At 40.1% G+C, this 12,472-nt stretch overlaps 1 protein-coding gene across 1 annotated transcript in view; it reads left to right on the top strand.

Annotated features, from left to right (window-relative positions):
• The window catches only part of edem2 (ER degradation enhancer, mannosidase alpha-like 2), a 55,426-nt gene that overhangs the window by 36,067 nt on the left and 6,887 nt on the right, over positions 1-12,472 (top strand). The window contains exons 8-10 of the mRNA XM_072243408.1: positions 323-447; positions 2,228-2,372; positions 4,081-4,202. Coding sequence (XP_072099509.1) covers positions 323-447; positions 2,228-2,372; positions 4,081-4,202 — 392 coding nt within the window. The remainder of the gene's footprint in view (positions 1-322; positions 448-2,227; positions 2,373-4,080; positions 4,203-12,472) is intronic.

The raw sequence follows: 12,472 nt of genomic DNA, 5'->3' as shown, positions 1-12,472 counted from the left end.
CCATCAAATCTCCCCTCATTTCCTATGCTCCAGGGAATAAAGCACAAACACATTCAACATTCCCATATAACTCAGGTTCTCAGATTCCAGCAACATCCTTGTAAATATTCTCTGAACTTTTTCCAATCTTATTGTTATCTTTCCCTTAGATAGGTGACCAGAACTGCACACAGTGCTCCAAATTAGACCTTACCAATGTTAGACAACTTCAGCGTAACATCCCAACTCTTGTACCCAATACTTTGATTTATGAAGGCCTGTTTCCTTTGTCATTATCTCTATTTTGTTCCTCTTAGTTCATTTGTTTCCTTTTTTTTTGTAGACTATGAGAAAGTGATTAAGAATTACACCAAGTTTGATGATTGGTACGTCTGGGTTCAGATGTACAAAGGCACCGTCTCCATGCCTGTCTTTCAGTCTCTGGAAGCTTTCTGGCCAGGATTACAGGTCAGCTATTCATCCCCTTGGTTGGACTTTTACTTTTGTAATGTTTCCTTAAAATGTTAGTGGTTTAAAGTTTCTTCTCCATAGCATACTCTATAAGTTGTTAAACTCAGACTGAGTAGGGAAAATGGATTCTGTTTGAACTAGATGTCACTTTCAGGAGAAGCTTTGATAGATGGCTCCCAGTTTCTTGGGCCAGTTCGTCAATCTGTGGTGTTAGGTGAAGGAGGATATATGCTAACGGTGTTCTCCTTTCAACAGAGGCAGTGAAGAGTAGTCAAATTCAAAGTAAATTTATTATCAAAGTAGATCCCCATCTATTCTTTGCAGATTTGTGTATTCAATTTCTATAGACTTGATTTATTTTGCAAAACACAGCAATCTCAAGCTTATTTCTTTTAGGACAAACCCTATTGTACTCGGGTGGCCGGGTAGAGATGCATTTCTACCAAAGGAGGTGTAAGATGCTTCTTCCCTCTGCTAGGCTGCAGGTCATTCTTGGGCGAGGTGTAGCAGCTGATTATACCCCCCCCCCCGCCACCAATCAGGGTCACGTGAAGCCATGGGAGCAGGTGGTGGATGGTCGTGTGAGCAGTTGGTGCACATCGTAAGTTCTGGTTATGCAACCACTGGCACCAGGCAGACAATCTCTGAAGAGTATTGATAATGGCTGTGGTCACCTGTCCTGTTTTTTTAAAAAAAAAAGACACTGCCCAGAAGAAGGCAATTGCAAACTAGTTCTGCAGAAAAATTTGCGAAGAACAATCATGGTCATGGAAAGACCATGATTCCCCATGTCATATGACATGGCACATAATGAACAAACCTGTACTACCTTGAGATTAATTTCTTGCAGGCATGTTCAGGAAAATAAAAAAAAATACAATGGAATTTATGAAAAAATTATACATAGGCAAAAAACTACCAGCAGCCAATGTGCAAAACACAAATTATGCAATTTAAAAAGTATTTTTTGTGTGTTAAAAATAAAATATTGTTAAGTGCTTGAAAGTGAGTCCGTAGGTTTTGGGACCAGTTCATAGTTGAGGTGAGTGAAGTTATCCACACTGGTTCAGGAGCCTGATGGTTGAAGGGTAATAACTGTTGGGAAGGGTCCTTGACAATGCTGAGGGCTCTGTGAATGGCTGTCTTGCTGAATGTACTGGCTATATTCCTGGTTTTGTAGTCTTTCCATGGTTTTAATGTACAGTCCTGTGTAAAAGGTATGTGCGTGTGTGTGTGTAGATATAGATATAGATATACATAGATAGAGATAGAGCTAGGGTGTCTAAGACTTTTGCACAGTACTTTAGTAATTTCATGTATTGCACTGTACTGCTGCCACAAAAAAAAACAAAGGGATCAGGGAGAGGGGACTCCTGGTTGGGAAAAGGGGAAGCACCAGAGAGACATTCTGTAATGATCAATAAACCAATTGTCTGGAATCAAATGACGTTGCTGGAGCCTCAGAGCTGGGTGTGTCTGTGCCCATGTCACCCCCTTCCCCCATCCCTGGCATTCCTCCTTTGCCAGCTGTCCCACACCTCTCCTTTGGTGCTCCAACCTTGCCATTCCCAACACCCTTTGCTCCTGCCAGAATTATAAACTCTCACTCTGTTCCATGTTGGCAAATACAGTACTGTGCAGAAGTCTTAGGCACCCTAGCTCTATTACCCAAGACTTTGCACAGCTATAGTATCGGGCTGGAGTTTGAAATCTTCAGCAGTCTCTGCTGCATTTGACTCTGGGACTGATGTTATTATTTCTGTGTTTCCTCCCGTAGAGTTTAATTGGTGACATCCATAATGCAATGAAAACTTTCCACAACTACTACCAGGTTTGGAAGCAATACGGGGGACTCCCCGAGTTTTACAGCATCCCCCAGGGCTCGACTGTGGACAAGCGAGAAGGCTACCCACTTCGACCAGGTGAATAGAAGCTCGACCATGTATTAAACTTTATTTAAAGATAAAGCACGGAGTTACCCCTTCAAATCAAGCCACGTCACCTCAGCAACCCCCCGATTCAACCCCCAGCCTAATCATGGGGCAATTTACATTGACCAATTAACTTACCAACCAGTACAGCTTTGGACTGTGGGAGGAAACTGGAGCACTCGGAGGAAACCCATGGGGAGGATGTATAGACTCTTTACAGATGACGTTGGAATTGAACTCTGAACTACGGCAGCCCAAGCTGTAATAACGTTGTGCTAACCACTGCACTATGGTAGCACCCGTGTGATGTGAATGCAACTGGCAGCCATCCCAACTGTTATTAAAGTTCACAGTAAATTTATTATCAAAGTTGAGTATACGTCTCCATATACAACCCTGAGAATCATTTACTTGCAGGCATACTCAATAAATCCATAATAGAATAATAAAGATAAGAGATTCAATGAAAGACCGCACCAACGTGGGTGTTCAGACAGTGAGCAAATACAAAAAGAAAGAGGTGATAATAAATAAATAATCAATAAATATTGAGCACAAGAGCCCTTGAAAGGGTTACTTGTTGCTGGTGTCAGTAACGGTCTCACCAGCAGGAACAAGATGGATGATAACTGATCTGTTTGACATCGGGTTGCAGGATGGTCCCTGCAGATGTTCATTTCATGTAAAGCAAGTGAAATTTCACACCCCCTTCAGAACATACCGAAGCACTTTGCAACGAACTAGGTTCAGATTCAGATTCGCTTCTTGCGAGTACGTCAAAACGTACAGTGAAATGTGTCGATCGCGGTAACAATCAACCCAACCCAAGGACGTGCTGGGGGCGGGCTGCAAGTATCACTGCAGATTCCAGAACCGTCACAGCATGTCCGCAGTGTTCAGCAGAACAACACAAACAGAAGCAACAACAGCCGAGCGAGCCCCTTTCCCACCCACCATCAGGACAGGCTGCCTCTGGGACTCCTGTCCTCGGCCCTGGACTCTAAGAGAACAAGCCTCCCAATTTCCAGTAGCCTGGCCCAGATTCACGGACATTGGGCATTGGGCCTCTGACCTCTGAACAAGTCGACCCGGGTTTTTGACGAGGTCTCGTCCTCCAGACTCACTGATTTCAGCCTTCCACCTTTGGACTTCTACCTCTGGACTTTGACCTTTATTTTTGCCCTCTGAACCTTACTAACCTCTGAGTATCAACCCCAGGGCATGCCAAGCACAGGATTTTGACCTTGGTGCCTCTACTTACAGACTCCTGGACCTCTGACCCAGCTGATCTCCAGGATCACTGACCTTTAACCGTGGAGCACTGCAAACACCAGCTCCTGCCCCTGACTTTCAACATCCCCTCATCTTTGTCCTGAACTTGGTTTATATAAAGTATACATACTTAAATAATAAATATACTTAGAACTTTGATTTCCACATTATTAGACATTCTGCTAAGGGCTACTGAATTCTAACTAACTAGTTGCATCACCGTCTGGTATGGAGGGCCCACTGTACAGGATGAGAAAAAGCTGTGCATGCGTGCGTGTGTGTGTCTATATATATATACTTTTTTTATTGCATTGTACTGCTGTTGCAAAAGAAGCTGATTTTACAGCGTATGCCAGTGATATTACACCTGATTCTGACTCTGGCAGTCTGGACTTGCCTCACTAACAGGTGCGGTTTGTTTTTACAGAGCTTATAGAGAGTGCCATGTATCTGTATCGAGCAACAGGAGACCCAACCTTCCTGGAATTGGGCAGGGATGTGATTGAGGCCATTGAGAAGATAAGTCGTGTGGATTGTGGATTTGCTACTGTGAGTACTGCCCTGGGTCAGTAATTGTAAAAAAAATTACCTTTAGTTTGTAGTAACTGAGTAGTTTTCCAGAAATTTAGTGTCAATGGGACTTTCTTTGTTAATTTTGGTTTAGTTCAGGAACATAAAGCGTACAGAGCATAAAACATATACTTAGGGCATATAAAGCAATGCAGCACAATACAGACCTTTCAGTCCTTGATGTTGTCTACCCTTTAACCTACTCCAAGATTAATCTAACCCTTCCCTGCTACATAGCCCTCCATTTTTCTACCATCCATGTGCCTATCTAAGAGTCTCTTAAATGTCTCTTTAATTAGGAAATGGTCCAACACATGGAGAGACGGTTGAGTTTAAAACAAAGGCAGCCAGCACATGTTTTTCGGAAAGGAAGACATGATTGAATTTTTTTTTGGAATAAGAAGGCTGTAACTGGAAGAATTCAGGGTTTATAAAGAGTGAGTACTGGATGATGATAATCATTAAAAAAAAGATCAATGGCTGACTACTTTGGAAAGACTGACGAGTTTGATTACACATCGGATAATTGCCTCATGTATCCTGAGCTACTGGAACAGTATTTTGTTTTTTTTTTAATTTTATTTTTATTTGGATAAGGAATTCACAAATATCATGTACTTTTTTCACACATATAACCTTTTCCATTTTTTTATATGTATAAAACTACAATTATTTATACATTCTTAAGTACACATTGAGATGATATAAAAGGAAAATAAACATTTAAATAGATAATTATGTACTGTGGTAAATCTAACCTATTAGGCTAAGTAATGGAATTAGTTATTAAGAAAAGTGGTAATAATAATTTCCATATAACCCTTCTGGACCATTTCCACTGGTCCAAAATGTTGTATATAAGCCTAAATATCAACCATTGTAGGTGTTTATATCCTAATTTGTTCATGCTTGCTCCTGCCCGCAGACATAATTATCCAATCTCTATGTACTTATTTACTTAATTTTTTCATTTTTTTTATCCCTTTCCCAAATCTTTCCCTTTACTTGTGTTAATTCTCTATTTTCCAAAAGAAAACAAAAAAAAACAAACATTTAGACTAGGGGTGCTTACGTTAGCAATATTACTGTGTTGATGAGAAGAGCAGTATAAATCATTAGGAGAGTCATCTAAAGTCTGTTCGCATTGGGGTTATATATTCAATCCATTTATTCCAGATTTGATAAAATTTTTCTTTTTGAGTTCTCAGGGAGTGTCAACTTTTCCATTTTAAATATTTCCAAGATAATTTCATACCAATCTTCTAATGTAGGTGGTATTGGATTTAGCCATTTTCTAGTGATTGATTTCTTACTTGCCGCTAAGAGGGCCTGCAGCAACTTTATATCTTCCTTCTGTTCAAGAAACAATACATGCCCCAAATAGAGCATCTCAAAGTTCAGAGGTATCTCGGACCTCTTAAGGTACCTTAACTAATGTTCTATGAATACCTTCCCAAAATAGACTTAATTTAGGGCAATCCCAAAAAATATGAAAATGATTTGCCTCCTTGAAGCCGCACCTTCTCCAACACATTGCATTTGTATCTTTATATTTTTCCTGATATGGGGTCTTGAAGTATCTTATAATGTTTTTCCAACAATGTTCTCTCCAAGTCAAAGAATTAGTCGAGGACCATTGAAAGCTGCAGATTTTCTCCCAAGCCTCCTCTGAAAGTACCAACCCCGCTTCTTTCTCCCACTTCTCTTTAATATACAGTGTATTTACATTTTTAGCATGGGAGAGTGCATTATATAATCGAGAAACTGATTTACTAGGTATTGAACTGCAAGCCGAATTCAGAATCTTGAAAAATTCTAATTCTACAGTTGATAGGTCTGTATATCTACAACTCTGGTTAACATAGTTTCGTACTTGAAGGTACCTAAAAAAAAGTCATTATGTTCTAGGCCATGTTTGTCCTGCAGGATTTGGAAACTTTGTAATACTCTTTTATCTATAAATGAGAGGTAGGTTGTAAGACCTTTCTTTATCCATAGCTCAAATCTTTTATCTCCTCTGTTGGGAAGGAATTCGGTATCATATGCACACCATCTAAAGAGTTTTAACATGTTATTAATTCCACATGAATTAACCACCTTCTGCCATACTTTTAATGTAAGATTTGTCCAAGCGTTTTTAAATTTTTCCAACTGGGCCATCAATCCTTTGTCAGCTATTGAGGCCTGAAGAGGAAAACTGTCAACTAATCCAAATTCTATTTCCTTCCATCTAGCCTTATATTCCCTATTACACCAATATAACAGAGGGGTTATCTGTGAGGCATAAAAATAATTTCTCAGGCAAGGAAGAACCATACCTCCTCCTTCCTTCCCTAACTGTAAGGTGTTATATCGAATTCTAGGTTTCTTTCCTTGCCAAATGAAGCGGGAAATCCATTTGTCCCATTCCCTGAATTGATTATCATCCACCTCCACCGGTAAAGTACGGAAAAGATACAATAACCGAGGAAGAATATTCATTTTTATAGTATTTATCCTTGAATTTAAACTTAAAAAGGGGATAAGATTCTATATATGCATATCTGCTTTTATCTCTGAGATTAATGGCCCATAATTTACCTGTGACAGTGTTGAAAGATCCTTCGGCAGGGTTATTCCTAAATATTTTAATGATTTAGCTTCCCACTTAAGATCATATGTATCCTGCAATTTTTTGGATGGTGTATAATTTAGGGACATAACCTGCGTTTTCTTTACATTTATTTTATAACCTGATATTTTCCCAAAGTCATCCAACAGTGTAAACAATCCTATAAATGATTATTCTGGTTCACTCAGATAGACCAAAACATCATCTGCGAATAACGCCACTTTCTGTTCAATCCCTGCCACCTTGATACCTTTTACGATTTCGCTCTGTCTTATTAGTTGGGCAAGCGGTTCAATATATAGCGCAAAAAGGAGAGGAGAAATTGGGCATTCCTGTCTAGTGCCTCTCTCTAAGATGAAGGAGTCAGAGAGGTCCCCATTTATCTTAATTTGGGCTGTAGGGCTGTCATATAGAGTCTGAATTACTTTAATAAACTTTTCTTGAAAGCCGAATCTTCCTAACACTCTGTATAGGAATGCCCAACTAACCGAATCAAAAGCTTTCTCAGCGTCCAATCCTACTACCATTGTCTCTGTCTCGTTCTTATTAACCTGTTCTAATATGTGCAGAGTTCTCCTTATGTTGTCCTGTGTTTGTCTTTGTTGAATAAATCCAGTCTGGTCTAAGTGGATTAGGCCAGGTAAAAGCTTTTCCAATCTGCGCGGTAATATAGATGTAAATAGTTTGTAATCTAAATTAAGAACACTAATTGGCCGATAATTGCCACATTCTAGTTTATCTTTACCCTCTTTAGGAATAATTGAAATAATTGCTTCTCTCCAGGAAGGTGGAGTTTCTCCTCTCTGCAAGATCCAATTAAAGGTGTTAAGTAGTAATGGGGCTAACTTTGTCTTCAGGGACTTGTACCACTCTGAGGTAAACCCATCAGAACCCGGGGACTTTCCAGCCTTTAACCTAGAGATGGCCACGTTCAGTTCTTTGACAGTTACTGGTTCTAATAAACTTGCATTTTGTAAATCTGTAAGTTTAGGTAGATCTAAAAAATTCAATACACTGTCTATATAAGGCTCATTGGGGGCCCGAGGTTGGGAGTACAGCTCTCGATAATATGTTTCAAAACTCTCTTGAATTTTCCCTATTGTACTCTCCACAAGCTTTGTCCTTGGATTCTTTATTTTATGAATTGTATTGTCTGCTTGTTGTTTTTGTAATTTATATGCTAATAATCTAGCTGATTTACCTCCTACTTCATAATTCTTTTGTCTCAGGTAAAGAAAATTTCTTTGAGTTTCCAACGTATAAATATCGTCAATTTCGCTTTGCAATTTCCTAATTTCCTGTTTTCGATTTGAATTACTTTTGTTGCTATCTACAACTTGAAGTTGTTTTAATTTTCCTTGAAGGTCTGCTAATTTTTGTGCATTGATTTTTTTCATGTGAGTGGTAATGGAAATAATTTTCCCTCTCAGTACAGCTTTCAATGTATCCCATAAGATCACTGGTGATGTTTCTCCCGTGTCATTAAGGTCTAGATATTCTTTGATTTCTCCCCTTAATCTCTCCATTACTTTCGGGTTATTGAGTATATGTGAGTTTAGCCTCCATAGTGTTTTCCTCATTTTCCTTTCCAGGATTAGAGACATAGAGACTGGGCTATGATCCGACAGATCAATTGTTGCAATATTACAGTTTTTTATCCTGAGTCTATCTGTATTAAAGATAAAGAAATAGTCTATCCTTGAATAGGCTGAATGAGGGAAAGAGTAATATGTATAATCTTTACTAGTAGGGTGTAATTCCCTCCAGACATCTATAATTCCCAACTCCTCCATCAATGAATTCACTTTCCGAGTCAGAGGTTTATTCTGAGTAACTATTCTTGAAGAATCTAATATAGGATTTAATCTAATATTAAAATCCCCTCCACAAATTACTACCCCTTGAGAACTGACCATTAGGTCAAAAATGTGTCTATAAAATGACCATTCACAACCTGGAGGAGCATAAACATTCAGCAATGTTATTTCTGTACCTTCTATTCTTCCTGTGATTTTTACGAACCGTCCTTCTTTGTCTCTAGTTTCTGAAATATGTTCATAATTAAGAGTACTTGATATTAAAGTAGCTACCCCTCTTTTGTGACTCAATTTATATGATGAATAAAATACATGCTTAAAGCCCATTCTTTTTAATTTTCCATGTTCAGATTGGCTCATATGTGTTTCCTGGAGGAAAGCTATTTGTGCCCTCTCTTTTTTCAATTTAGACATAATCTTATTTCTTCTAATTGGATTCAAAACCCCCTTAACATTATAGGAAATTATTTTTACCAATTCAGTTTGCATTTTTCTCTAGTAGAAAAAAAACACTCTCCTTTTCTAACCAAACAGTAAGCAATCCCTTCTCAACAGTAAACCAAGACATATAACCACATCCTAGACATTTTTGAACGTGCAACATTTGAAAATTTTTCCCGACTTCCCACAGTGAGGCCTGAGCACCGACCCGCCTCAGTTCAGAGGGATAACCTCTATCTTCACCCTGTGTTAGAGGGCCCTCAGCAGTTTGAATAATCATAGAGAATTTTCTCCTATTTATGTCTCGACCACATTGCTATCATTCAAGTTATTCCGTCTAGTTTATTTTCAGTTACCAGTTTTCATTTTACCCTTAAGTCCGATTTACTCTTTTCAGTCATTTCTCTTAATTAATCTGTGTTCTCTGTACATTCGCGTCTGAATATTTGCAGCTTTTCCTTGTAGTTTGACACTCTGGTTCAAGTGGAGTGTCCTCGCCCCACTAACTGCCACGACTTCTGCTGAATCCTCTCCAGTAGCGACTCCGGTTGGGTGATAACTTTAATAGGTAGTCCCCGGTCCGCCAGGTCCAACGTTGCCTCCTCCATCGTAGCGTAAGTTTTTGTCCCTTCGTCGTAAAAGACTCTCAGCCGGGCTGGATACAGGGTCTGGAATCTGATGTTGTTTTCCTTCAGGACTCTCCGTGTTTCCGTATATTCCTTCCGTCTGGCAAGAATCCCCGGTGCGTAGTCGTGATCTAAACTGATTTTACAGTTGTTCCACATGAAACCTTTCTTTTGCCATGCCCTTTTAAGCACCTCTTCCTTCGTTCTGTAACTGAGAAATCTGACCAGAATCGATCTGGGCTGGGTGCCTGTTGGAGGCTCTGGTGCCAACGCGCGGTGAGCTCTTTCTATCTGTAGGTCTTTTGCGGCCGGTATATCAAGGTTCTCTCTAAGTAGCTTCTCCACGAAGGGAATCATCAATCCGGGTTTACCTTCAGTTCCTTTGGGAACTCCGTAAATCCTCACATTTTCCCTTCTCGAGCGGCCTTCTTGATCTATTAGTTTCCACTGGAGCTGGTCTTGCAGCTTCAGCACTTCTGCTATCACCTCCTCTGCGTTTTGTAGCTTCTCTTCAATTCCAACAATCCTCGCTTTGGCTTCATCTATCCGTGAGTTAGTTTTTACTATCTTTCCTTTAATATCTTCCAGCTGTTTGCTGTTATCTTGTCGGAACTCGCGAATTTCTCCGAGAATCAAGGACAGAGTCACCGATTCCCCCTCATTATCTCCGTCCTGGCTTGCCGTGGGGGAGCTAGGCCCGTCGCCTTGCTGCGTCTCTTTATGTTTATCAGCCTTCGGAGCGGACTTTTTAATCTTGTTCTTAGACATCATCCTTGCCCCTTTTATTAATATAGTTATGCAATATTAAGTATTTGTCTAAATTCGATTATGGGGCAGTTTACCTTCTTTTTTGTCGAGAGACCTTTTCCTTACGCCGCCATTCCCTTGATGACCCGGAAGTCCTGGAACAGTATTTTGAAGCAAATGAAATATCCAACAAGAAGCAACTGGCAATTTTGCTAAGTGCATTAGGTTTAAAGGAATACAGTTTAGTTCAAAGTTTGACTGCTCCAACCAAACCTTCAGAAATGAGTTTTCCTGATATTGTTAAAGAAATGCAGGAACATTTAGAACCAGAGCCATTGTTGATTGCAGAACACTTTAGGTTTCATAAGCGGATCAAAAAGAAGGGGAGTCCATGTCAGTGCACACTGACAGATCGTTTAGTATGTGGAATCTTAAAATCTTAAAAGAAAGCATTCAAAAACAGCTCTTAGTATTTTACGTGTGTTGCTCTGAATTGCGGCATCTGCAGTCTCTTGTGTTCAGGTAGTTCTTTAGGATGTGGATAAAACCTCAAATACCTCAGCTCCTAGTATCTGTCATTCACAGGGGAAGATGGTCATTATGTTACTGGAGCATTAATCCTCCCATGACAGCTGTGCAGTTCAATTTATTTTAATCAAATAATCAATCTGCAATTAAAAGTTAATGTCACTAGTGCTGCAAATGTCAGAATTCTCCTGAATGGCTCCAGATGGGCAGCAACGTGTTTGGTTTTTAACCAGCTCCCCCCCTCCCCCCCCCCCCCCCATAGGCACACTTTATGAAATCCTCCGTTAATGGAGAACCAGGATATCAGACTCTCAAAATGTCTTCAGCTTTCATCTTTACATTTTGGCCTTGCTAAATGTCTCCATCTCCCAAATGAACTGGGGAGTCTAGGACCAGAGAGCACGGTCTCCGAATACAAGGACGTCCCTTTAGAGCAGAGATGAGGAGGGATTTCTTTAGCTAGAGGGTGGTGCATTCGTTGCCACAGACAGCTGTGGAGGCCAAGTATGTTTTTGAAGTGTAAGTTGATAGGTTCTTGGTTAGTAAGAGTGTCAAAGGTTACAGAGAGAAGGCAGGAGAATGTGGTTGAGAGAGAGAATAAATCAGCCATGATGATGGAGTAGACTGAATGGGACAATTGGCCTAATTCTGCTGCTATGTCTTATGGTCTTACGAAATAATCTTCTTGCATTTGAAGTTTACTCACTCAGTTGTCCAGAAACACTGAGGGTTGTTGTGTGTCTGTGGGCAAGGCTAACAGTGGGTGCCATGGTAACGTAACAGTTAGCACGACACTATCACAGCTTGGGGCATCAGAGTTTCGAGTTCGATTCCAATGTGTCATCTGTAAGGAGCCTGTACGTCCTCCCCATGGGATGCATGGGTTTTCCCTGGGTGCTCCGGTTTCTTCCCACAGTCCAAAGATGTACTGATTAGTAGGTTGATCGGCCGTTGTAAATTGTCCTGTGATTAGGCCAGGGCTAAATTTGGTTACTGGGCGACACGGCTCGAAGATTCAAAGTATGTTTGTATGTATGCAGTATTCGTCTTCCCCAGACAGTCACGAAACACAGAAAGAAAATCATGGAACCCATTTAAAAGAAAAACATCAACCCCCTCCCCCCACATGCCAAAAAAATTGCGCAAATGGCAACAACTAAAATAAATAATAAATGCAGAATATAAAACACAACATGGAAAGAGTCCAGGCGTATTCAGTTCAATTCAGAGTTTGTTATCTGCAGGCCTTCTTGAACGAAGGGCAGGAAAGAGCCTGTTCTGCGCTGTACCTCAATCAATCAATAAATAAATAGATTTCCAGAGGCCACTATTGATGGGCAGCAGGATTATTTTTTCTCCTTGTCCTACACCACCTTGCATGTTCGTTCATTCGTAGAGTAATGGAGAAACACAGCATGGAAACAGGCTGTTTGGCACATTCACTCTGATCCAACCATCAAACGCCCAATTTTACCCGAA

Source organism: Mobula birostris, chromosome 2, assembly GCF_030028105.1.
Source record: "Mobula birostris isolate sMobBir1 chromosome 2, sMobBir1.hap1, whole genome shotgun sequence".
Taxonomy (NCBI): domain Eukaryota; kingdom Metazoa; phylum Chordata; class Chondrichthyes; order Myliobatiformes; family Myliobatidae; genus Mobula; species Mobula birostris.
The sequence above is the reverse complement of the archived record's forward strand: the minus strand, read 5'-3'. Positions and strand labels throughout refer to the sequence as shown.